The following is a 26,665-nucleotide window of genomic DNA, read 5'->3' on the forward strand; positions in this document are numbered from 1 at the left end:
GCTGCCATGGGGGGCTGTGGGGAAAGCCCGCCGGGGGGGGGGTGTCCTGAAAGGCAGATCAATCTGAGGATGGCGGCTGCCTCAAAGAGGCGAGGGGGTTTTGCCCTCAGGAGGCGCCTCAGGCGGCCTCGCTCTCCAGAGGAAACGGGAGCCCCGTCGAGAGAGATGGGGCAGCAAGGCGGGGGGCGCCCCCCAAATCCCCCCAGGTCCCATGGCGAGGAGCTGCCCCCCAAACGCGAGCCCCACACATCCCCTCAGAGAGGAGGCAGGAAAAGGCGGGAAAAGGAGGCGCCACTTGGACCGAGAAGCGGGACGAGGCCGCGGGAGGAGGTAGCTCCTGTCTCTCTCTCTCTCTCTCTCTCTCTCCGGGAAAGGGCTGAAGGCGGACTACAGATTAGGCGAGGGGAGCACAAAGCGGGGAGGAATAAAAAAAAGTCAATTTTTTAGAGAGAGAGAGAGAGAGAACCTTCCTCCACAGAAAAAAGCAGTGAAAACAAACACGGAAAGAATTTTCTGTATTTATATATCAGGACCACCTTCGTCCATGGGGAAAAATAAGTTAAATATAGAATGCATATTTAAATAAGCATAACTGTAATATAAATATTTTTCCCCCAAAAAAGTTATTGGTTTTTACAGTATTATAAACAAACAAACAAACACACGCAAGACAAACAAAAATAACAAACAAACATCGTAGCCTTATTGAAAATTACAGTTATTAACCTTGTTAAGTGACTTCCTCGCTTCCCCTTGGTTGAATTTCATTGGATGTCCTTTTAACGGTTTTCCAAATCCCAGTTTTTTTGAAATTTAACTTAAACATTAACATCCTTAAATCTTCTCCTTCTAGAGTTAAACATATTAATTTATCACTTAACATAAACAAAATCCTGTAATAGACTATACTGTAATATAAATATAAAATATAAAAAATAAATTTAAGAAACCACAGAAAGAGGGGGAAGGAAGTCGAGTCTTGAAATGTTAAAATGATTGTATAAAATGGGAAATTGTCAGTAGTAGAAGAAGAAGAAGACCAGGGCTATGCAATGCAAGCAAGAGGAAGGTTGGCATCAAGTCCCAAGAGTCACGTCTGGCCTTAAAAGAGGGAATTTCTGCCCAAAGAGGGCTGCTCAAAACCTCAAGAAGCAGAGATCCTGCAGGAATCCATATCTCAGGTCAGGAAGGGATGGAGAGAAGGCCAGCATGGCTAATGGGCAGAGTCAAGGCAAGGAGACCTCCCTCTGGAAAACACAGACAAGGACAAGAAGGTGAACGCACACAAAATGCAAACGGAGATGTATAAGAGAAGGATAAGAATTGGAGGAGTATATCGATAAATACATGAAGACCAACAATTTATAAAATTTAAGACTTACTGATAAATTTCCCTGTCAGGGAAAAACATGGGATGTCAATATAAACTCTTTATATAATCTATACAGAACATTAAACAGTATGGAATATATGAAATATGCACTCTCTGCAAAACCAAATAAACAGAAATCTTATAACTCTCTGAAAGTCACAAAATATGCACTCTTGATGGAGTCTCTTGAAAACAGAGAACCAAATAAACAGAAGTCCAAATAAACATAGAACCAAATAATATTACTGATAATTGTTTGCAACACAGGGGTTTAATTGTAGGGAAAAACATGGGGCATAAATAAATATACAGAAATAATGTAGTTGTAGTAGTCATAGTTAAAGCGAGATGAGCGCCGCAACCCCAGAGTCGGTCACGACTGGACCTGATGGCCAGGGGTCCCTTTGCCTTTACCTAGTAGTAGTAATAGTAGTAGTAGTAGTAGTAGTCGGGGAATTATAGAGTTAAAAGGGACTTGAGGGTCCTCTAGTCCAACCCCCCCCCCTGCAATGCAGGAATCTCATCCATGACAGCTGACCTTCCAACCTCTGCTTTAAAACTTCCAATGAAGAATAATATTAATTTATTTTTAATGAACGAAAACGAACAAATACCTGAAGAGCTGTCACATGGCAGATAGAGCCAGCTTGTTTTCTCCTGCTTTGGAGGAGAGCATGTTAATTCCTCAGATTAATTGCTCTGTCAATGTTGTTTATTAGTTCATGACACCATTAATTGATGCACATTACATTCAATTGCTTTCAGTTATTTTATCTTCGCATATTTCACCTTACTTGAGTTGTTTTATTTAAGTTCTAGAAGCTGTCCCAACACCATTTAGCTTTGAACACTGATAAACCAATTGATTTTTTCCAGTTACAATCTTGAGCAAATGCAAACCTTGACTGAGGAATCCAGTGAGCGTGGCCAGGATCCAGCCTGGAATGCGCTGGCCTTGAATGGATCTTCAAATTACCAGGCTTAGTTTAGTATCAGGAGGAAGACCAGGGCAGGGGGCAGCTGTGTGTGTGGGGGGGGTATTTTGGAGAGCTGAAACTACAGAGCTCCTCAGAAACTTAAGGAGCTCCTTGGCCACCTTACGTTGCCTGGTCCAATCCAACTTGGAAATGTGGGGAGCTTCCCCAAATCACCCCAGTTCACATCCTTAGTAAATGGGGATCTGAACGTGTCCAGAGGAGGGCAACCAAAATGGTCAAAGGCCTGGAAACGATGCCTTATGAGGAACGGCTAAGGGAGCTGGGCATGTTTAGCCTGGAGAAGAGGAGGTTAAGGGGTGAAATGATAGCCATGTTCAAATATAGAAAAGGATGTCACATAGAGGAGGGAGAAAGGTTGTTTTCTGCTGCTCCAGAGAAGCGGACACGGAGCAATGGATCCAAACTACAAGAAAGAAGATTCCACCTAAACATTAGGAAGAACTTCCTGACAGTAAGAGCTGTTTGACAGTGGAATTTGCTGCCAAGGAGTGTGGTGGAGTCTCCTACTTTGGAGGTCTTTAAGCAGAGGCTTGACAACCATATGTCAGGAGTGCTCTGATGGTGTTTCCTGCTTGGCAGGGGGTTGGACTCGATGGCCCTTGGGGTCTCTTCCAACTCTATGATTCTATGATTCAGGTCTTCAGGAGCCAGGGTCATGTGACCTCTCGACATTTTGAAATAGCTGTAGCCCATGAACCTTCTTTCAGGCCAGCCCCACATGCAATGCATTGTAGTTGAAAACAATAACTCTGCCTTGTGAGTGGATGGGAAGACAACTATACCCCTTCCCTTTCTGGAAACTGCCTTTCAAGCAAATAGTACCGTATTTTTAATAATCCAGCTGCCTTCTCTCCAGTCAGTTCTCCCCCCTCCCCAATGATTTTTATTGATTTTTTCCCAAATATCTTAAACACAATGCAGCTTAACAGTATTATTTTCCTTTAAATCTATATCTTATCCCAGGGGTCAGCAGACTTTTTCAGCAGGGGCCGATCCACCGTCCCTCAAACCTTTTGGGGGGCCAGACTATATAGGGGGGTGCATCTCTGAATTAATTCATATGCTCCACAAATGACCCAGAGATGCATTTTAAATAAAAGGACACATTCTACTCGTGTAAAAACATGCTGATTCCCGGACCATCTGCAGGCCAGATTTAGAAGGTGATTGGGCCGGATCCGGCCCCCGGGCCTTAGTTTGCCTACCCATGTCTTATCCGAATTAACTTCCCTCCACCCCTCTTTGGGCTTCTCTACATTGCTCTTGCTTAAGCATGTTTACTATATATACATTCTATAAATGTCTATAATTCCTTAATAAATTTTTGTATTATACTTTAGACATACATTTCTAATTATATTACAGCATTACATCTTGTGGTCTAACCAAATGTTTACAATAAACGCAAGGCCAGCCGCTTCACTGGAGCTACTGCAGTTAACTGGCTTTTTCAAAGATGGCAGCAGGTGGAGCTCTTGCTTAAGGTAGGTAATTCACAGGTTTGGTTTAGCTTTTGCTTTCCTTTCCTTGAAGTTGAACCATAACTCATAAGAACATACGGTGAGTCTGCTGGATCAGGCCAAAGGGGCCCATCTAGTCCAGCACCCCGTTCTCACAGAAGCCAAACAGGCCCCAGTGGCAAGCCCAGACGCAAAATTCGAGCACAAGAGCAACTCCCCCTGCCCCCCCCCGTCCATGGTTCCCAGGCACAGCTGTGGAGGGCAGAGCATCAGCCAGGGGTCAGCAACCTTTTTCAGCCGTGGGCCAGTCCACCATCCCTCAGACCATGTGGTGGCTGGACTATTATTTGGGTGGGGGGGAAATATGAACGAATTCCTATGCCCCGCAAATAACCCAGAGAAGCATTTTAAATGAAAGCAGACATTCTACTCATGTAAAACCACCAGGCAGCCCCCACAAATAACCCAGAGATGCAGTTTAAATAAAAGGACACATGCTACTCATGTAAAAACACGCTGTGATTCCCGGACCACCCGTGGGCCAGATGGAGAAGGCGATTGGGCCGCATCCGGCCCCCAGGCCTCAGTTTGCCTCCCCCTGGCATAAGCCATAACTAGTGAACTGGAGAAGAGACACGTCAAAGACAGCGTCCAGTTTATTGGTCCAGCTTTCCTGCCGTGGGCCCTAGTCCTCTTGAATCCGTTCTTCTCATTGTGCAGATTAGGACCTGAGGCTGAGAGAGAGCCACAGCTACACGCTCCATGTCTGAAAAGGGCTGGCCTTGAACTTGAGTCTCTCCAGCCCAATTCCTCCCCACCTTCTTCCAGAGGGTCCTGGAGGTCCTGGCCACAGAGCTGCTGGGATTTTCCTGGGGTTTGGGGGAGGCTGTGACTCATTCCCCTCAACACCTTGACATTAACTTCACAGCCTCTTTGAAGCCAATGCTCCTTCTTCCTTTCCCCCTCCAGGCACAGAGCAGGGGTGGGGAACATTTTTGGCTCCGTGGACCAGATCCTTATCAGGATCCAGCACGTGGATCCAGCACATGTTTACCAGGCTTGGGGCATGTGGCCCCCTCCTCACCACCCGCTCCCTTCCCCTTCACTGGAGTGCACCATCATTTGCCTCTTTCTCCTGGGCCCGATGGCAAGGGTGGCTTGAATGGGCAGGATTTTTATACTTGCTTTGTGGGGGTTGGACTAGATGACCCCTAGGAGCCCTTCCAACTCTACAGTTCTCTGAGGGCCATTGACCAGAGTGCAGTTCAGGTGAAGGACTGCATTCATCCATACAGGCTTTGGGGCCCTTCGCTGCTGCTGCTGCTGTTTCAGAGTCATAGCAGAACTGGAAACCCCTTCACTGCTACACACACTCTCTCAGCCCCCACATGGCCTCTGCATTCTCCATGGTCCACCCCCTCCCTGCCCCCACCATAATTTGCCATGAGAAGCAGAGGGGCAGAAGCCACCAATTCATGCACACCTGTTTGGTAGAGAGCACCCTTGGATTAGCAGGGCTTCCTTTAAACGTGCACAGGATCAAGTGATCAATGTCCAGACAGAGATCTTGTCCCCTTTCCATTCTGAGACCACAAACAGATCTTGCCCGGAGGGGAAGGGAGAAGAAGTAGGAGGAGCTGGGGAAGATGCCACTATCCAGCCACCAGTGGTGTCTCCCTCCCACAGCTGCCACCAAAAGGGCTTCTTGTCCTGAGGGGAGAAGGGGCAGATGAAGCCCCCCCTCCCCGCAAGTGTCCTTCTCATTGTGCATTCATTGTGGTTTATGCTCACAGTACAATTGTACCATACCATACGCACCAAAAACAGTTTGGGGGCAGTTGTACTCCTTCAGCTGTAAGCTGTGCATCTCCCATAGTTGCTGGCTAAACCCTCTAACTTTTTGTACTGCAAATGTTCTGGTTCTGGGTTTACTTCTGAGTATGCACAGGATTGTACTGTCTACACTCTGCTAACCTCTTGGTTAGATTACTGCAATGCATTATACATGGTGCTGCCTCTGTAGACGGTTCAGAAATTCAGTGGCCAGGTTGCTCACTGGGGCAAGACAGTCTGCGCATGTTACACCAATCCTGGCCTGGCTGCACTGGCTGCCATTTAGTTTCCACGCCCAATTCAACATGCTGGTTTTGACCTATAAAGCCTTGAGTGGCTCAAGGACTTCCTCTCCCCATCTGAACCAACCCGGACCCTGCAATTATCCTCTGAGGCCCTTCAGGTGCCCCGTCCACAAAATCTTTGTCCAGAGGGTGACAACATGAGAAAAGGCCTCTTCTGCCGCGGCTCCCCATTTGTGAAATGTTCTCCACAGGGGGGCTCAGCTGGCGGCCTCACCAGGTTTAGACACCAAGCAAAACACACACACACATTGCCTGTGATCCTCAGATAAAGGTATAGAAATGCAGTAGCAACAATAACAATAATGAAACAAAGCCCTCAGAACAACTCATAGGGTTGCACCAAGTAGTTTTTGAAATCCTCAAAGAATCTTCAAGCTCTTCTTCAGGTGTGGACATTCAAAACAACCCTTCAAAAGGAAACTCAAGAATATGATGCCACGTTGGCACTTTGAACATTGATACCTGAGGGAGCACCCAGGAAAGCTTATGCCATAAAAGTTTCTTCCCGTTGTCAAGGTGCTACAAGGCTATTTGTTGCTTTTGATGCAGCGGACTAACACGGCTGCCCTTCCTCCAGAAGTTGTTCAAGTTACTGTCTCACTTTCCTGCCATGCCTTCTTGTTAGACTTTAACCTGTTTCTGGGGGTGTTGCCTCAGTCCACCACACAAATCTAACGCAAAGGCTGTGCTTACTTCAAAAACCCCTGATACATCTTAATCTAGTTCAGAATCTACAAGGAAGTCAAGAGCACACTCTGGCCAAGATCCACAGGGAAGCTCTCCTGTGCAAGGGAGCCCAGCTGACAGAATCATAGACTTGTAGACTTGGAAGGGACCGTGAGGGTCATCTGCAACCCCCTGCAACGCAGGAATCTTCTCCCCAACGTGGGGCTTGAGACAGGACTTGCCCTCACAGAAGCTATGCTGGTTCCACTTTAGTAAGGCATGTTCTTCTCCATGTTTGGTACTTCTGTTGATAATAATTTTATTATCATTTTCCTGGAACTGATGTTACTAGCCTGTAATTTTCTGGATATCCTCTGGATCCAATTTTGAAACCTGCCATTCCATTGGTGACTACAATTTTTAAGTACAGAGGCTGATCTAGAGACAAGGTACCTGTTATCGTTAGATGATTATTTTCAGCTTGCGCAGCGGAATGTCCCACTGGACTGGCCCTCTGTATTTTCATTCCTTATACAAGAAGGATCTTCCTGAGACCTTTGGAGTCAGTGTTTCAAAACAACAGGAGCCCTGAGTTAAAATCCAACAGAGGTGACTGGTCTTCCTGCGCAGGAGGTCACTGGTTTTGGGCTGCAAAGGACTTTTTGTGGAGTGCAGATTTCTTAGGAATTTGCAGAGGTGGCCTGGTTGTTGGCTCACCTTCCCTTCTACTTTTTTTCTTTTTAAAAGCCCAGTCGTGTTCACTCCTTAAGGCTTTCCACATGGCCCAGAGAATGGCTGGAAACATGCTGCCGAGTGAGAGCAGTGTGTGTGCCCTGCACCCCCTTCAGCCAGCCCTCGGGCGCAGTGCAGGATGCTGCGCCACCGATGAGGATGATGAAGTCAAGATTCCATTTGCCAGCCCAGCCATCTAGTCACAGGGCGCATGCACCTCTTGCCCTCCTCCCCAGGGTCGGCCTTGCCAACAGGGCTCTTCTGTTCTTAATAAGTCAGTGGGTATGGAAGCTGATCCAAGGCAACTTGGTGGTCAGAGGAAGATGCTGAGTGGCCAGAAGGCACACCAGGATTCTGGCATCCACAACCTGACCCTAAAGCATGTTGACCAAGCAAGGTGGATGCCGTACATTCAACATGGAGAGAACTGTGTCACCTTTGTCACAGTAATTGAGGAAGATGTTAAATAATTACCATTCATTAGTAGAGTCAGTCATGAAGGGAAAGAGATTCCAATGTGGGTAACCAAGAGTGCAGGTCAGGTGATATTTAGAATTTTAAAAATGGACCTGGACTTGATAGAAATTGCTTCTGAGATCCTCCTAGCCCTCCGTGGAGCTGTGCCTGGGGGGGTCAGCAACCCACCCTGTACCCACATTGGCAAAGAAGACTGGATTCCCAGAACCACATCCAAGCAGACCCCGCTGGCTCAGCAGAAAAGGGCCCTGGGCCAAATCCTGTTTCATAACTCCCCATTAAATACCAGGTGTGAGATAAACGTGACAAGAACAGGCAGAGTGCCTGAAAATAACCTCAGCTCATATCTCATCAATCTTTTTTGGCAGCAAATAACTTGGGAGATGAATTCCTCACCCACAAATCAATAAAACCACCTACACTCTCTTCTGGAAAGGGAGGTTACCTGGCAGAGAAAGGGGCTGGAAGTCTTGCCAGAAAAGGGTGAGGGTGAGACTAGGTGTTGGGCATGAGCCACTGTGCAAGTGACACCAGAAAGAATGGGAGTTGTGCAAAAGCATGGAAGGTGGATGCAGAAGCCCAGACCCAGAGTTCATGGGACACCTGAAGCCCACCTGGAGCTCCTGGGGAAGCAGGGGCTTCTTTGCTCTGTGCGCCCACTCTGTCCTGATGCCATTCTCCTCAGAGCTGGAGTGAGGCTCAAGCATCACAGCACCTATGTGCACACTAGGGATGGGACTGGCTGTGGAGTCATCATCTTGCTTTGAGGGAGGACTGCCTCTAAGCAGCCTGCATGGCCCCTCAGCTGTTGAGCCCCACGGCCTATCAGTGATGCACAACAATATCATCTCAGAAACACAGGGAGATAAGATCTCCTGAAAGCGTTTGCAGCAAGAGGCGCTTGCGCAACATCTGGGCAGATGCAATAAACATTTGCATTTATATCGCCACATGTGGGGAAACATGCTGCTCCTGGAACCATCCCAACTCTCAGGTGAGCAGGTGAGGGCCTGCCTCCCCTCCTTAGCCTTGGGGGCAGCATGGCAGACAGCCAAGTCTTCGGTTCTGTGTGTGTGACTGTGACTGTGATGCAGCTTGTACTTGCAAGGGCCTATGGAAGGCTGGGGGGATATTTGCAGGCCTTTCTGCTTATGCCATCATCATCATCATCATCAAACGTCTCAAACGTTTGTTGGGAGTCTCAAACGTTTGTTGGGGAGTCTCAAACGTTTGTTGGGGGAGACCTAGGTGTTTTTTGTGTGTGTGTGTGTGGAGGGGAAGTTATTTGTCCTGTCCTCAAGCTTTTTATGATGGAGGACCTCTGTAGCCACCCCCAACGACACGATCTCAAGATGGAAGGGGAGGGAACAGCTGCAGTCGCCTGCGATTCCTGCGCAATGTTTGCCATCTTGCCAAAGGTTGCAGGCAGCTTTACCTGCAGCAATTGCATGTTGATTGCCCTTTTAAAAGACAAAGTCCAGCAACTGGAGGAACGTGTAGCTACGCTCCAAAGAATTAGAGAGCTGGAGCTCTTCTTGGAAGCAACAGAGCACACCGTCTCCACCAGAGAGGAGACAGGGGACTCCCCTGAGAAGGAGGATAGTTCAGCAACACAGGAGCCAGATATATGGAGAAACGTGACTCAAAGAAGTAGGAGGCCCAGGGTTCACTCTGATTGTTTAGAAATACACAATCGCTTTGAGGTCCTCTCCCCTAGCATGGAAGACGAGGAGCAGACTCCATTTGAGGATCTCTCCCTCATTACAGTCGATCAGGTATATGAAGACGAGCAGCAAAGTCAGTCCTCAGGGAATGTGCAGGTGACCTTGGAACAGACAGCTCACAGAAGAACCCCGACCAAACCCAAGAGGAGGCGTGTAGTGGTGATAGGGGATTCCCTACTGAGGGGAACAGAAGCAGTGATCTGTGGGCCTGACAAGATGTCTCGGGAAGTGTGCTGTCTCCCCGGGGCTAAGATCCAAGATGTAACTGAACGACTGCAAAAAATCATAAAACCCACTGACGAATACCCCTTCCTCTTGGTTCATGTGGGAACCAATGACACTGCAAGCAATAGCCTCCAGAAGATCAAAAGAGACTACGAGGCTCTCGGCAGGAAATTGAAGCAACTAAATGCACAAATTGTCATCTCGTCTGTCCTCCCAGTTGAACGACGTGGCCCAGGGAGAGAGGGGAAAATAGTGGAAGTGAACAGCTGGCTTCGCAAATGGTGTAAACAGGAACGGTTTGGATTCTTAGATCACGGACTGCAGTTTCTTGAAGATGGTCTTCTGGCAAGTGATGGGCTGCACCTCACAACGGTTGGGAGAAATGTTTTTGCCAAAAATCTCAGAAACCTCATCAGGAGGGCTTTAAACTGACTAATGTGGGGGAGGGAGACAGTGCTCCTGAAGGTAGGAGTCTATCAATTAATGAAGATGATCATCCAAATGTCATAGACCAAATGGAGCAAACAGCACGCGGACCTAGTGGAGGGAGGAAAAAATCCTTAAATAAGAGACACGGGGGAATGATTAATGGACTTCAATGTCTGTACACTAATGCGCAAAGCATGGGAAATAAACAAGATGAGCTTGAGCTCTTGGTACAGCAAACTAAATATGACATAATAGGCATCACTGAAACCTAGTGGGATAAGTCCCACGATTGGAATGTAATAATGGGGGGATACAATCTATTTCAGAGAAACAGACCAGACAAGAAAGGAGGAGGAGTGGCGTTATATGTCAGGGATGTGTATACCTGTGAAGAGATCCAAGATTTAGAACCTCAAAGCCAAAGTGAGAGCATTTGGGTCAAAATTAAGGGAGAGAAGAATAACAGAGACCTCATTGTGGGAGTTTACTATAGATCCCCAAGCCAAACGGAGGACATAGATGCTGCCTTCCTGGAACAGATGGCCAAGCATGCAAAAGGAAGGGAGATAGTAGTAATGGGGGACTTCAATTACCCGGATATTTGTTGGACGTCAAACTCAGCCAAGAGCATAAGGTCAAACAGATTCCTCACTGGCCTTGCAGACAACTTCATTGTCCAGAAAGTGGGAGAAGCAACAAGAGGAACAGCCATTTTAGATCTGGTCCTAACCAATGTTGATGACCTGGTTAGTGGGGTAGATGTGGAAGGATCATTAGGCGCGAGTGATCATGCTCTCCTGAAGTTTACTATACAGCGGAAAGTAGCAGCCAAGCATACTAGGACTCAATTTCTTGACTTTAAGAAAGCCGACTTCATAAAACTTAGGGAAGTGCTGGGTGAGATCCCATGGACAGTAATACTAAAAGGAAAGGGAGTTCATGATGGCTGGGAGTTTGTTAAGAGGGAGATAGTAAAAGCACAATGTCAGGCAATACCAATGAGACGAAAACATGGAAGGTGCCTAAAGAAACCAGGGTGGCTATCTAAAGAACTTTTAACTGAATTAAGATTAAAAAAGGATGTGTACAAAAAATGGAAAAGGGGGGAAACCACCAAAGAGGAATTCAAACAAATAGCCAGCACGTGTAGACACAAAGTCAGAAAAGCTAAAGCACAGAATGAACTCAGGCTTGCTAGAGAGGTTAAAAGCAACAAAAAAGGCTTTTATGGGTATGTTCGTAGCAAAAGGAAGAACAAAGAAACAGTGGGGTCACTCAGAGGAGAAGATGGTGAAATGCAAACAGGGGACACAGAAAGGGCTGAACTCCTCAATGCCTTCTTTGCCTCAGTCTTCTCCGATAAAGAAAACAATGCCCGACCTGAAGAATTTGGAGCAAATGATTCAGCAAAGGAAACACAGCCCAGAATAACTAAGGAGATAGTACAAGAATATTTGGCTAGATTAGATGTATTCAAGTCTCCAGGGCCAGATGAACTGCATCCAAGAGTATTAAAAGAACTGGCAGATGTGATCTCAGAACCACTGGCAGTCATCTTTGAGAATTCCTGGAGAACAGGCGAAGTCCCGGCAGACTGGAGGAGGGCAAATGTTGTCCCTATTTTCAAAAAGGGGAAAAGAGAGGACCCAAATAATTACCGCCCAGTCAGTCTGACATCAATAGCAGGGAAGATTCTGGAACAGATCATTAAGCAAACAGTCTGTGAGCACCTAGAAAGGAATGCTGTGATCACCAATAGTCAGCATGGATTTCTGAAAAATAAGTCATGTCAGACTAACCTGATCTCGTTTTTTGACAGAATTACAAGCCTGGTAGATGAAGGGAACGCAGTGGATGTAGCCTACCTTGATTTCAGCAAGGCATTTGACAAGGTGCCCCATGATATTCTTGTAAAGAAGCTGGTAAAATGCGGTCTTGACTATGCTACCACTCAGTGGATTTGTAACTGGCTGACTGACCGAACCCAAAGGGTGCTCATCAATGGTTCCTCTTCATCCTGGAGAAGAGTGACTAGTGGGGTGCCACAGGGTTCTGTCTTGGGCCCGGTCTTATTCAACATCTTTATCAACGACTTGGATGATGGACTCAAGGGCATCCTGATCAAATTTGCAGATGACACCAAACTGGGAGGGGTGGCTAACACCCCAGAGGACAGGATCACACTTCAAAACGACCTTGACAGATTAGAGAACTGGGCCAAAACAAACAAGATGAATTTTAACAGGGAGAAATGTAAAGTATTGCACTTGGGCAAAAAAAATGAGAGGCACAAATACAAGATGGGTGACACCTGGCTTGAGAGCAGTACATGTGAAAAGGATCTAGGAGTCTTGGTTGACCACAAACTTGACATGAGCCAACAGTGTGACGCGGCAGCTAAAAAAGCCAATGCAATTCTGGGCTGCATCAATAGGAGTATAGCATCTAGATCAAGGGAAGTAATAGTGCCACTGTATTCTGCTCTGGTCAGACCTCACCTGGAGTACTGTGTCCAGTTCTGGGCACCACAATTCAAGAAGGACACTGACAAACTGGAACGTGTCCAGAGGAGGGCAACCAAAATGGTAAAAGGCCTGGAAACGATGCCTTATGAGGAACGGCTAAGGGAGCTGGGCATGTTTAGCCTGGAGAAGAGGAGGTTAAGGGGTGATATGATAGCCATGTTCAAATATATAAAAGGATGTCACATAGAGGAGGGAGAAAGGTTGTTTTCTGCTGCTCCAGAGAAGCGGACACGGAGCAATGGATCCAAACTACAAGAAAGAAGATTCCACCTAAACATTAGGAAGAACTTCCTGACAGTAAGAGCTGTTCGACAGTGGAATTTGCTGCCAAGGAGTGTGGTGGAGTCTCCTACTTTGGAGGTCTTTAAGCAGAGGCTTGACAACCATATGTCAGGAGTGCTCTGATGGTGTTTCCTGCTTGGCAGGGGGTTGGACTCGATGGCCCTTGTGGTCTCTTCCAACTCTATGTTTCTATGATTTCTATGATTCTATGATCATCATAATTTTTTATTTGTACCCTACCCATCTGGCTGGGTTTCCCCAGCCACTCTGGGCGGCTTCCACAAAGACCAAAAATACACTAAGGTGTCACACATTAAAATCTTCCCTGAACAGGGCTGCCTTAAGATGTCTTTTGAATGTCAGATAGTTTATCTCATTTTACCAGACATCTGATGGGAGGGCGTTCCACAGGGCGGGCACCACTACCAAGAAAGCCCTCTGCCTGGTTCCCTGTAGCTTTGCTTCTCGCAGCGAGGGAACCGCCAGAAGGCCCTCGGAGCTGGACCTCAGCGTCCGGGCAGAACGATGGGGGTGGAGACACTCCTTCAGATATACTGGGTCGAGCCTGTTTAGGGCTTTCAAGGTCAGCACCAACACTTTGAATTGTGCTCAGAAACGTCCTGGGAGCCAATGTAGGTCTTTCAGGACCGGTGTTAAGAGAGCAGATGCATCCTCCCAGTCAACTCAGAATTCACCAGGAATGGGGGAAAGGTGGTGGTAGCTCTAGGCTGAGTAAGTCACACGACTGCTGGTTTTCTAACAAAAATATGTACTGTAACTTATAACCTTCTGTACCCAAGGACTGGAAAGTAGCCAATTTTTAAAAGGGTATGCAGGGTGGATTATGGAAATTACAGGCCAAGTTAGCTTAATGTCTGTCCCTGGAAAACTAGTGGAAAGCATGGTTAAAGATAAGATAATCAAACATATAGAAGAACCATTAGCTGGCTGCAGCCCCACACAGAACATGCAACATCTGGAAAGTGTCACCTCATCATGGGAGTATTCCTGAGCAGCCTGTTTCTCCTTCCACCTTCAGCTCCTAATAGGAAGCTTCACAAATTTGAAGCACCTTTTTGGCAAACTCTAAAATGCCCACCCCAGAGGCAGAGTCTCACTGGCAACATTTCAGCTCCAGTTTGGTGCTTTGAATTCAGTCTAGAAAATGCTGAAAGGTCCCAAAGACAGTAAGCAAAACATGGCATGTAAGAAATCCTTTCCGGGCCTGAATGCTGCATGACCCGGCCGGTGGAGATGTGTGTCAGCTATTCTGCCAGCTGCAAACACCAAGCATGGCATCAGGAGTGTGGTGGCAAGGAGTTCTGCTAACATACGTTTGATGCTGATGACTTTCTCAGTGCCATGCCAGGAAAGAGGAAGAGGGAAATCTGCTTCCAGGCAAATGTGTTTATGACTGGGATGTGCTCCCTCCTAAATAATCTGCATCTCATTATCTGAAGCTTGGCAGAACACTGTTTGCCTGGAGAGAACGCCCTCTTTCCCTGGAGTGTAAAAGCCTCCCCTGCACTCGCCTGCCACCGCACTCCTGCTGCAGCACATGAGCTGCCTTATCACCACTGCCATCATCACCTCCTCACGTGAGACCATAATTAGACCTTTTACCTCTGGGCAGGCTCCTGCGAATTTGTAGCTCTGCAGCGTTTAATCTGCAATCAAACCAGGAAGCTGAAGGAAGTCCGGGTGCAAGACCTGTTAGTCAGCCGCTGGGTCTGAGTTGGATTGCCCAAAGCGCCTGCCCTTCAGGAGCTCTCTGGCGAAGCAGCTGGATCGCAATGAGCCATGACTGAGTGGCCGGCTATTTAGAACACATGACAGGACACCTAGAGTGGCTGCCTAGATCCCAGCTGTGCCTCACTTCCCCACCAGGCCTTCTCCTCTCAGGTGCTCTTGGGGAGGATCTCAGCTGGACACAACCAGCAGCCAGCCGGTTACCCCTGGACCGCTTTGGACAAGCACCCAGAGAGGTGAGTGCTTTGGGTTGGGGCTGCTCCCTTTGCCCTCGCACTGTAGTTGGGCAGAGGAGGTCTGTCCATGCCCAGGAGGGCACAGGGGGGAAAGGCTCGTTCCTCCAGCCTCATCTGAACCTCCTTCTGGCTTCAGATCCCTAAGGAACTTGCTCTCATAGAATTGTGGAGTTGGAAGGGACCGCCAAGGGTCATCTAGTCCAACCCGCTGAAATGAAGGAATCACAGCTGGAGAGTTCCTGGCAAATGGCCACCCAACCTCTGTTTAATATCCTCCAATGAAGAAGAGTCCACTGCTTCTCAAAACCAGAGGGGTTTGGCCATAGCTTGCAGGTGGAGGTGTTGTGTAATGTGACTCCTCCTCCGTTCAGCCCTTGGCCCTTGCTGGTGCTAGTTTACTCCTAAGCAGCCCCTGCAGCAGGAGGGGCCCAAATGGCTCTCCCTGCACTGGTTCTCTGTGAAGGCCAGGGATGGGGGAGGCGGGCTGCTGGGGCTGCTGGGAGTTAGAGTCCCATGGTCGCATAGTCACTTTGGTGGGACACCTGTCAACGGCCTTGAGCAGTGCTTTTTTCTGGGGGGACGCAGGGGTACATTTTGTGAATCTAAGTTTGGCCTCATTGAGGGGCAGTATTTCAATATGAGTAGGAAATTGAGAGTACCCCTAAACATTTTTTAAAGAAAAAAAGCACTGGCCTTGAGACATATGTAAAAAGCAGTTTGCAAATAATTATAAGCACACACGCAAGTCTGGCCCACCTCGTGACCTGTGGTAATTCTGTTAATCCTCTAGCACCCACATCCTGTTCCTGGAATGCAAAAACGGTTCAGTGTACTCTGTGCATCTTTATATCTCATCTTCTCTGCTGATAAACAGAACTAATTATTATTCTCGTCCTCTTCCTTTTGACACACTAGGAAAGCATTTATCTTATCTGGTTTGCTGCTCTACCTGAATGGTGCCTTTGCATTTTTACTTCCATGAGCAACATTTTCTTTGGAGCCCTTAGCTGTCATTCCTGCACTGCAGGGGGCTGGACTAGATGGCCTGTTGGGTCCCTTCCAGGGATACCATTCTGTGGTCTTCATGTGCTTTTCTTTCATAGAACTGTAGCATTGGAAGGGATCCTGGGGGTCATCTATTCAAACTGCTGCAATGGTGGCTTCCCTCAGTGGGGTGTCTGGTTGGTCACTGTGGAAAACAGGATGTGCTGAACTAGGTGGGTCACCTTGGACCCCTTGGACTGATCCAGCTGTAACCAGCCTCTTATGAGGAGGCTCTTGGCATGGGAAAAGGATGGCCTGCGCTGCTCACCTGACCTCTCTCCAGCTGAGCCGCTGCTGCATCTTGGGATGGAGGGATGAGGATGGCGCAGTGCAAATGCTTCAGCAAGATTGGCTCTGCTGGCACATTTGCACCTCGCCCCTCCCCTCCTCCTTTCCAGAATCCAACAGCCACTCCATTGGCAGCCCCACCAATGTGGTATGTCAATGAAAAAGTGCTGCCCTTTCACCAGCTCATGAATGTGAAGAAAGAGCGGATGTTCTGTCCTCCGCCCACCAGCACAAGCTCAGGTGTGCTTGCTCTCGAAGGCACTCAGCAGGCCTGTCTGTGCCTTGGAATTGTGGTAATTAGGGTGATTAGGAGAATTCTAATGACAAGGATGTTGACGTTGTCCTCGTGGCGTCCAAATTGCTTTGCTCACTCAAACCCACAACCTTGTCAAACGGGTCCCTGTTGTTTCTGCGGCACAGCACAGAAGGGATCTGAACCCAGGTCCACCAGCATTGCCCACAGTCTTAGGGGTGCCCCACAGGAGGCTTATATGGGGGGAGGGGGAAAGAGACATCTAGAGGGAGGTAGCGTTTCACCCTACATTAACCCCCCCCCAAGTGACCTAACTAGCCCTCAAAAACTCCAGGCGGCTGGTGCATCAGTGGCAGAGTTTGTGAGGGCTCCTGAGGAGCAGGGTGGTCCCAGGGCAGGTTTGCTGCGCAGCCGCCAAGTAGCGGCCTTAGATCCAGGCTCTTGGTCCCTCTAGCTCAGCGCTGTCCACTTTTCTCTTTTCATTGACTGCATTTCTGTGCCACCTCTTTCTCCCAGGTGGCACACGTGGTTCTCCCCCTGCTCTGTTAATCCCCCACAACAACCCTGTCAGGTAGGTTAGGCTGGGAGCAGCGTTGGACTTTGGGCTCTCAAATTTCAGCAGCGTCATTCGTGATGCCAACATCTGATACCCCTCCACTTCTTGCCTTCCATTCTGCCCCATAGGCTCTGCGCCCACTGCAGCCGAAGTGACACACATTCCCCTAAATCTGCCTCTGCTGAGAGGTGGTGACTGGCCCACGCTCACCCTGGGAGCCCCATGGCCGAGTGGGGACTAGAACCCCAGTAAGGTAAAGGGAAAATAATAATAATAATAATATTCCTCTTCAACCAGGCCTTGGAAATATTCCCCTTCAGTTTAAGGACTTTCAACTGTTATATTGTTAATATAATAAATAGAATATAATTAATGCAACGAAACATTAATAGGAGGGGCAGTGGTTGCAAAGGGGTGTCCAGTGGAACTGAGGCAGAACTGGGGTAGATGGGGGGGGGGCTTGGCAGTGGTCCCTGGAGAGGGGAAACGTCCTCTCCTGAAAAAGACATTTAGGCTGCTTTGTTCCGAGCAGGTGGGTTGGAAGAGCAGAGGGGGCAAGTGGGGTGAGCGCAGGCCCTTTGCCCATGGGCCGAGGAAGGGGCCTTGGGGGTCGGGCCCCCTCCCTTCCCTGCCGCGCTCCTCCGTTCTCTCTCCCGCCCGCGGCAACGGGAAGGAGGCGGGCGGGCGGGCGCCTCCGCCCGGGGTGGCGCCCCAGGCAGTAAGTGGGGATTTCCCTGGGGGCTCCTCTTCCCCGCCTGGATCAAGGGGGCATGATAATGATCCCGGGGGGCACAGGACCCCCCTTCCTTTCCTCTCTGCCCGCCCTCGTCGTGCGGCGGCGGTCGCGCGTCCTGGCGCCCCGCGGGTGCCAACTGCTGGGCACGCCTTCAACCGCCACGAACCGCCCGGGATGCTTGCGCTGCGCGCCCTGCATTGCGCGGAGTTGGACGGGGCGAGCCGGAGCGTCCCTGCCAAGCCCAGCGGGGAGAAGCCGCTCGAGGGAGGCTGGCTAACCATTAACTCGCCCGCCAGGTGCAGCCAGCGCCGCCCGCCCCCAGTCGCCGGGCAAGCAGGGAGGCCGGGCGGACGAGGCGAGGCGGGTGCTCGGAGTCCTCACCGGCCGGGCGAGAGGCGAGGCGCGCCCAGAGGGAGGCGGCCGGGCGCGCTGACTACTCCGCTTCTCGACGCGCGAGGTGGCTGGGTGGAGGCGGGTGAGGCATCTGCGGGAAGGAGCAGGGAGACCCGCTTTCCGGGGAGGGGGCAGCTATCCCGTCTGCCCGAGGTGGGGGTGAGTGTGGAGGCTGTACAGCAGCAGCACCTTCAGCCCAGGCCCCCACACACGTGGGCACCTTCTCTCCCTGGGAAGCCCCCTCTTTGCATCTGCTTAAAAGAACATGTAGCCCCATAAACTGGAGAGCCGTCTCTGCAAGGCGCACCTGAAGAGCGACCCCTGGAAGGAGATCAGGCCCTTGGGGCTTGACACGCTCTTCGCCCTTCCAGCATTTTATCTATTCTGATATTTCCCCCTCAATGTTCCTTGTATTCCAACTGCCCAAAAAGAGTTGGTGCTGAGAAGGCATTTTTCAAATGTGGGGTTGAAAAAACGGTGGCTGAACACCAACAGGAGAGCCAATTTGGTTTCTTCCCTGCTCTGGCAGCAGAGCCAAAGAGTCCTAGTTGGACCTTCTCCCCCCCAAAAAACTACTCCATCCTCACTGCTCCCTTTAGAGTTCGGGGAGGAGGCAGAATCTAACTGCCAGAGCACATCACTGAGCCCAAGACCCCCCTCCCTTAACCAGAGTAGCCTCTCACTTTTACCGCTTCTCTTCCACAGGATCCGGCCCCCCAGAGCCAAGAGGCCAGCCGTCCAGGATCCATTTGGGGCCCGGAGGAGCCCCCCTCGGAAGGCCCTGTACCTGCTGCTGCTGCAGCCCTAGGATGGGTCTGCGCGAGTCGCCCTACTCCAGCTGTGTCCTGGGGGCCATGGACTCTGTGCTGCGGCACATCCTCTTCCCCAGCTATTGGCTGGTGAACCAGCTGCTGGCCTTGCAGCAGACCACCCAGGAAAAGCAGGAACACCAGCACGGGCTGCCCTATGCCCTGGAGGCGGCAGGCAAGGGGATCGTCTTGGTGCCCCTGCTGCTCCTCTCTGCCCCTTTCTCGCTGCTGGCCTTCCTGCTGTGGCTGCCCCTGCAGGCCGCCCGCCGCCCCTTTGCCTACCAACACACGCCGAACCAGGCACCGCCAGACCCGTGGGTGCTCCCCGGCCCGGCAAAGACCTTCAGTGTGGTCAGCGGCAACCTCTGCCTGCTTCCCGTTGGCTTGGCCAAGTTCAGCAACCTGTCGCGGACGCAGTGGCGTGCCAAGCACATCGGCCATGCGCTGGCGCGGGCGGCCTCCGGCTCCCCACCGTCTCACGAGCCAGGCCCCCGGGGGGACTTCCAGATTGGCTTCAGCCCCTCGGGCGTGAGGAAGTATGGGTCCATGGAGGCCAGCCCCCCACGGTCCGGCCAGGGCTCCCCTCAGCTCAGCGGGGATGTGATACTCGAAGTGCCCCTCGAAGAGGAAGGAGCGGCTGCCGGGTCGCCCGCGGAGATCACAACCCACTTCCCCCCCTACGCGGACGTTGTGTGCCTACAGGAGGTCTTTGACCGGGAGGCCTCGGGGCAGGTGCGCCATTTCCTCGCCCCCTGCTATGAGCACATCATCTACGACGTGGGCACCCTCGGGGTGGTGGGCTGCTCGTCCGTGAAGCTCCTGAACAGCGGACTCTTCCTGGCCAGCCGCTACCCAGTCCTGGCTGTGCAGTACCACTGCTACCCCAACGGCACTGGCGAGGACGCCTTCAGCGCCAAAGGACTGCTCTCTGTGCAGGTGAGAGGCAGGGAGGCTCCTTGGCTTGCTTGCTTGCTTATTTACAACAATATTTCCATACCGCTATGTTATAGAAAAATATCATAAACATAAAAACAAGTTGAAAGCAAAAGAATTAAAAACAAACATCAGTAGACCATTGTGGGGGATGTTCTCTCAACTGCCTACATAGGCCTGACGGAATAGAAATTTTTTGGGCAGGTATTTAAAAGTTGAAACAGAAGGTGCCTGCTGAATCTCTAGTGGAAAGAAATAACATGGGAGGGGCCATTTCACTTCCGGAGGGCTGAACTGGGTGCTGAAGGGCGGCTGCTGCTGCGGCTGTCCTGGGAGGACTAGGCAGCCTTGAGGGTGCTGTTGCGTTGGCAGGAGTCTTTGCTAAGGAAGGTTGGCAGTGCTGTGCCCTTGCTGCTGCTCCTGTACTTCCCGTGCCAGCAGGGACGTGGCTGGATTAGGAGCAGCCACCTCCAAAGAGAGCTTGTCACTTTGCTGCCATTTTCTGATCAGCATGGGAACCCAGAACCGGGAGGGGGGGGCGAGGGAGCAAAGAGATTGCCTGGGGAGCAGCCCTCCCTCCCACACTCCCTTGGATCCGCTGCAGGGCTTCTCTCTGTGCATTTAAAGCACATGGCTTCCCGCAGAGAATTCCGGGAACTGGCTTACCCCCTCAGAGAGCTACAGTTCTCAGCACCCTTAACAGATTAGGGCTGTGAAGCCATACACTTCAAACATACGTTGTGCGTGCAGCCGAAGATTAGAGAGCCCTTGAGCGTGGGTGGAGGGTGCTTCCTCTTGCAGCTGGGCAACCACAATGAGGTCTCCTGATTTCATGGCAACCCTCCTCCCTGCCTGGAAATGGATCTCTGTGCTCAGCAGGTGCCCTCGGGAGGCGCAGCAGAGCCAGCAGATTGGGTCTCCTAGCCGAGCACCAAGAACTGGTATCACCCCACACCCCGCCTCACACCCTAAAGACCCATTCCAGGGGGGAAAATTCTCCACTGGTCCGAGGATTTCCTGGCCCTGCCCTCCACATGCCTCCCTGCCCGAAATCAAAATCACTCTTGTTTGTCCAAGATTTGCACTTTCTCCAGCCCTTGGCAAACATTAACTGGAAGACCAAGCTGAACCTGATCAGAAAGTTGCTCCAGTGTGCGAGTGCGAGTGTGCGGGAGCACGCTTGCAGGTGTGGAAGTTGCAAGAGGAAAAGTGGTTCTGTTTCCTGCCTTTGGGGTGTGTTTGGGGTTCCCTTACAGCAGCCCCAGAGTTAGCAAAAGGCGCATTTGAGTGAGGGTCCTCAGAAACATGGCAGGGGGTGGGGGACGATGACGACTGCCTGTGCCTTCTGCAGATTCTGCCCTCATTTAGAGGCAGGAGTTGTTTTCCAGGAGGTCTGTAAGGGGAGGGTCTCCTGGGGGCTGGAGCATGACCAAGGTGGTCTCGGGGCTGCTTGCTGGAATCTGTTTTCTCCCTGGAGTGCCTCCCCTTAGAAGGTTTCCCTTGGTGATGCTTGGCCTGCCATGTTTCCTGTGTGTCTCAGGTGCAACTGGGAGCTTCTCAAGGGCAAAGGATTGTGGGGTACCTGAACTGCACCCACATGCACGCTCCAGAAGGTAAGTGAAGGATGGGGAGAGGGTTTCTTCTTCTCCCTCTCTCACATGAGGCTATATACAACATAACTTGTGGACATCCAGCGAAGCCGCATGTTGGAAGACGGTTTGAGCATCTCACACTGATCCTGCTCCAACTGCACTGGCTACCCATTAGTTTCTGGGCCCAATTCAAAGTGCTAGTTTTGACCTATAAATCCTTAAATGGCTCAGGACCGCAATAACTCAAGGACCGCCTCTTTCCATATGAACCTACCCGGACCCTGAGATCATCTTCTGAGGCCCTCCTTTGTGTGCCCCCTCCTCGAGAGGTTCGGAGGGTGGCAACACAAAAACAGGGCCTTCTCTGCAGTGGCTCCTCGTCTGTGAGATGCTCTCCCCAGGGAAGTTTGCCTGGCACCTTCATTATATACCTTTAGGCGCCAGGCAAAAATGTTGTTCCTCTTTAACCAGGCTTTTGGTTGATTTGATTGACATCCTATGCCCTTTTAAAATGTGTTGGGGGTTATTGGGTGGTGGTTGTTTTTATTTTGATTATGTACTTTTTGAATTTTATATTCTGGTTTTATCCTGTGAACTGCCCTGAGACCTGCGGGTGTAGGGCAGTATATAAATTAAATTAATAATAATAATAATAATAATAATAATTATATTAATTCAGGATGGATAAAAGAAAGTCCTCCTTCATGCAGAGCAGAGTTCAGCTATGGCGCTCGCTTCCCCAGGAGGCAGCAAGAGCCACCAGCTTGGACCATAGGCCTGACCCAGTAGGCTCTGAGGGTCTTGTGTGCTTGCCCCTCCCTGTCTCTCCCCTGGCCAACGCCTCCTCCTGCCCTCTTGCTCTGCTCTCCCCACTTCCCGGCAGGAGAGGGAGGGTCCGCCAGCCCTCTCCACCTCCCCCCTGCTTGCTGTGCCCTCTTGGGCTGACGCCTCCTCCCACTTTCTCCCAGCTGACAGCCAGGTCCGGTTTGACCAGCTGACTCTGAGTCTGCTTTGGGCCCAGCAATTCCAGGATGCAAATGCTCAGCCCGGGGACATTGTGGCTTTCGACATCTTCTGTGGGGACCTCAACTTTGACAACTGCTCGACAGGTACGCAGGTGGGGTGCCTGGAGGGAGCTGGCAAGGGGGGTGTCTGAGGATTCCCCCTCACCTGCCCTCCTCCCTCCCTGCTCCTTTCTCCACAGGGGATGCACTGGAGCAAGTGCATGAGATCTTCAACGTCTACACGGATCCGTGCCGCATCGGACCCCGGAAGGACAAGCCTTGGGTTATCGGTGGGTCTCTGCACTCACACAGCATGCCTGCCCCACCTTGGCCTTGCCTCTGCTTCTAGACCTTCCTGCACTCTGCCCTGTGGCGCAAGGATGGGTTTTTCTCTCTGTGCTCTGCTGTTGGGGGGGGGGGGCAGGGAGAGGGGCATCATGGCAAGTCAGATGGGGGTGGGCTGTTCTGCTGGCCTGACTGCAGAAAGACCACATCTTCTCTTCCCAACTCTCCAGCTAGCCTTGTAAGGCAGCCCCCCAAGCATGAATAGGTGGGGGGAGAGTGCAAAAGTGCCACACCTTGAACTGACAACTGTCCCTCCCCCCCCCCCACAGGGACCTTGATGAATTACCTGAAGATCTATAGCAAGGCTGTGTCGACCCCAAAGCGCATGCAGAGGTGAGGGGCTGAACTGGGCTGGGGGGGTTCCTTCCGTGGGAGGATTGCTGGACTTGGCAGAGCTGGGGGTGGCAGCTGCTTTCTTCCTTTGCTGGGGGGCGGGCAGTGGCAAAATTGACAGGATAAAATTTGGGTTTTGCGGGGGGGGGGGGGACTTTGCACATGGTCTTTTCCATGTTGAGCTGGGAGCAGGGGGGGGGAAGCCCTCCTCTGAGGAAGAGCAAGGTGCTGGGTGGGCTTTTCTGGGGCCGTTTGCAGTGGACCATCAGCATGAGGTGTCCCAATGCGGGACCCCAAATGAGGGGCTGCCCTGAGACCCACAGCCCCTTCCTGCTGGACACGTCTTTCCGTTGCCTCTCAGAACCCTCACAGAGCCCAAGGGGCGGCGGAAGTACCTGGCCTGCCCCATCGCAGAGGACGGGACCCCCGACCCCTCGGTGACCTCGAGCGAGGGGCGGCGCATTGACTACATCCTTTACCGGGAACACCTCAACTCCCTGGAGCTGAAAACGGTGAGTTGGGGGGTCCCAGGCAGAGGCTGCAAGCGTGCAGTGCCCTGGGGGTGGGGCTTAGATGCCCTCTTGCTCATGAACTGAGGAGGTGGGTGTTGCAGGGGTGCCCAAGGGGCTCCTGCCTCTGGGCTCACTCTCCTCTCTGCCCTCATGGTCTCTCTCCGCCCCCCCCCCTTGCTTCCAGGATGTGGAGAAGTTCTTCTTCATCACTCGCCTGGCCACCTTCTCAGACCACCTGCCAGTGGGCCTGCAGCTTCGCCTGACGACACAGCCGGAGGTGTGAACTCTTCCCATGCCAAGCCAGGGAGGCATCTGTGAGCAGGAAGACACATACCCTCCTCAGAGCTCAGCAGCAGCAGCAGGATCAGGCCCTGGGCCCAGTTTGAGTGGCAAGGAGGAGCCGTGCTTCTGTACGGGGCAGGGGTTCCTGGGGCAGAGGAAGCCTCAGGCCAGCCTGGAGGTGTGGCAAGGGGTTCCACTGGCAGGCCGCTTTGTGGGCAAGGCACCCCCTCCACCTGCCAATCTGAGAACGACCTTCAGGAGCCCCAGGGCCAAAGGGCAGGCCTGCAATGGCCATCACCCCCACACCCCCAGCACTTGCAAGCTTTCGAGGGTTTTACCAAACTGAGGCTTAAAAACAAATGTCCTGCGTGGCGTGATTGTGACTCGTCCCTCTAAGGCCCTGTGGGGCGTGGAATTGGAGGGGTGACCCTCATTTGTCAACTCAAGGTGGCCCCCCAAGCGTGAGGGATGGTGCCTGGGGGGTGGCAGCACCACTCAGCTTGGCGGAAATAGGGGAGCGTGGCTGGCGTGGCCTACCCTCTGGGACTGCCAGGCTGGCCATCGCCCGCTTCAGGGCTGAAGTTTCCCCACACCAAATGCTTGTGTTTTCACCCAACTGTTTCTCTTTTGTGAAACGCAGAAGGACTTCTTAGCCCCTCTGTGCCGAAGGTGAGTGCTTACCTGCTCACCTTCATACCTTTCAATAAACTTCTGCTCGTTTTTGTGCAAGACCCGTGGCTTTGGAGTGGCACCTGGCCAGAGTCCCAGCAGCTCGCCTTCCTGAGATCCGTGGAGCCCTGAGGCTAGGCTGCACTCACTGCCATCCCAAATAAGCGCTGTTCCCTTTGACGCTCGCTCTGAGCACTGCAGGTTTAACTGTAAAAAAGCAGGTTCAGGCGGCTTCTGCTGAGATAGCTCTGCCTGCTGCCAAGATGGCCGGCCTGCCCTGCGTTCCCGCCTTGAGCAGAGCTGCCCCAATGGCTGCACATGGCCATGTGGAAGGAGACTTGTGCGTCTCACGGCGTGAGCAGGAGGGCAGGAGACCCTTGGCTGGAGGCTCCTCTGCCATGGATTCCTTCATGGACAGAGGCTAGACAGAGGACCCTGGAGTGTCCTTCCGCTCTACACTGCTATCATTCTTATGAGGAAGCAGTCTGTCTACTTCCCGACAAGTCTGGCCCTTTGCTGAGGGAGGGGAGCAGAGCCAGCTCCAAGTTTCTGGGAGGTCCATTTTGGGCACAGGGTACCATTGAGCCCCTCCTCGTCGTCCCCCACTTTCCTCCTCAAAACCACCATCCTCCTCCTCCTCCACGCTGGGCTCTGTCCCTTCCCTTCTGCTTCTTTACTTTCTCAAATATTTTTATCCTTTCTCCCCCCACCCCTTGTCTGCCTGGCATCACCTTCTCTGATACTCCTCTCTGTGCCTCTTGCCCCACATTAAATTGATGCCAACTTGCCCAAAATCAAAACGAACCAGGGTTTCTGGAGAAGGTCCATCGCCTGCAGCAGAAGCATGCCTAGGAGTTGGGTATGGTGTCCCCCGCCAGGAGTGCAGGTGGCGGGAGGAAGGGATGCAGAAACCCCACTGCCGCTTGGGACCTCTGGGCTGCCGGCTCCTGGAAGGCGGACTGGGGAGGGAGAGCTGGGGGCGGGTGCAGCATTGTGCCCTCTCACAAGCATCTCTCAGGAGGTGTGCATGCATTGCGTGGCGAGTTCCCGCCCCCCACCAGGATAAAGACACAAGACACCATAGTTTAAGGTTAAATGGGCGAATTAGGCCACAACTTTATTGAATTCAGGAATGAGAGGCATTGCCTTAGGCATTGGTCCTAACGACTATCCGTCTCCAGCCCATTTGCTGGAGACACGGGGAAGGGTTAACACTAATCGGGGGAGTCTCCTGCCGAGGCACGTCGACTAGGAGCTCCCCCGGGTCACCGCTCTGGGGCGTGCCTTTGGCCCTCACCTCCATAGGCTTCGGACAGGGCCACGCCCCCCGGAGTCCTTTAACGGACCACCCTTCGCTCACTGGGGGGAGGTGATGGCGTTCCTCCCCCCCCCCCACATCCTCTCAACCCCTTCTTACCAATGCCTACCGCCAATGCCGAAGAGTTATGACGAGTTGCTACGAGGTAGGCGAAAAACCAAATGGCTGTAAATTGCCAATTGGGAAAAATTCCTACCATGCCCCTTGCGGCGACAGACCGAAGTCCATAGCAAAGTCAGAGACCTACCTAAAGCCTACCTAAAGGGAGGGAGGGTGGGAAAAACGTGGGGGCTAGCCAGCGAAAAGAGGGCGAGCCCCCTCTGTGCCGGCCCTAAATAGGGCAGGCCCCCTGCTCTCGCGGGGGCTGAAACCAGCCCCCGCTCATGTGGGGGTGAGCGTGAAGCCCGCAACCCCACCTCCTGGGCAGGGCGGAAGTGGCTTTGTGGGACTGAGCACACAACATCTGGGGATGTCCTCCTCAGACCTTTCAGTTTTCCCCCATGGGATCATTGCAGAGAGAAAAACTCCTGGTGTGAAACTGCCTTGGTTGGTGGTCTCCTTCCTTTCATATAAGAGCTCAGATAA

At 51.6% G+C, this 26,665-nt stretch overlaps 1 protein-coding gene across 5 annotated transcripts; it reads left to right on the forward strand.

Moving 5' to 3' along the window:
- The first annotated feature begins 3,736 nt into the window (after positions 1 to 3,736).
- LOC310713075 (sphingomyelin phosphodiesterase 5-like) lies at positions 3,737 to 24,822 on the forward strand. 5 transcript variants are annotated; one of them, XM_083516799.1, is made up of 9 exons: positions 14,552 to 15,013; positions 17,283 to 17,407; positions 18,989 to 20,028; positions 21,566 to 21,638; positions 22,586 to 22,726; positions 22,822 to 22,911; positions 23,236 to 23,299; positions 23,661 to 23,811; positions 23,996 to 24,822. In XM_083516799.1, exons 3-9 carry the CDS (start codon positions 19,093 to 19,095, stop codon positions 24,092 to 24,094), a joined length of 1,554 nt encoding a protein of 517 aa, XP_083372925.1. In that variant the 5' UTR covers positions 14,552 to 15,013; positions 17,283 to 17,407; positions 18,989 to 19,092; the 3' UTR covers positions 24,095 to 24,822. The 5 variants fall into 5 exon arrangements, with proteins under 5 accessions (XP_083372926.1, XP_083372925.1, XP_083372924.1 ...); XM_083516800.1 differs by lacking the exons at positions 14,552 to 15,013; positions 17,283 to 17,407 and adding an exon at positions 3,737 to 3,854; XM_083516798.1 differs by lacking the exon at positions 17,283 to 17,407.
- The last annotated feature ends 1,843 nt before the right edge of the window (positions 24,823 to 26,665 follow it).

This window comes from Podarcis liolepis, assembly GCF_965112155.1.
Source record: "Podarcis liolepis genome assembly, chromosome: 8".
NCBI classification, from domain to species: domain Eukaryota; kingdom Metazoa; phylum Chordata; class Lepidosauria; order Squamata; family Lacertidae; genus Podarcis; species Podarcis liolepis.

Coding starts and splice junctions, on each gene's coding strand:
- LOC310713075 (XM_083516800.1), top strand. CDS start 19,093: ATGGGTCTGCGCGAGTCGCCCTACTCCAGCTGTGTCCTGGGGGCCATG. Junction 20,029..21,565: donor AAGGACTGCTCTCTGTGCAG/GTGAGAGGCAGG, acceptor TGTGTGTCTCAG/GTGCAACTGGGAGCTTCTCA. Junction 23,300..23,660: donor ACCCCAAAGCGCATGCAGAG/GTGAGGGGCTGA, acceptor GTTGCCTCTCAG/AACCCTCACAGAGCCCAAGG.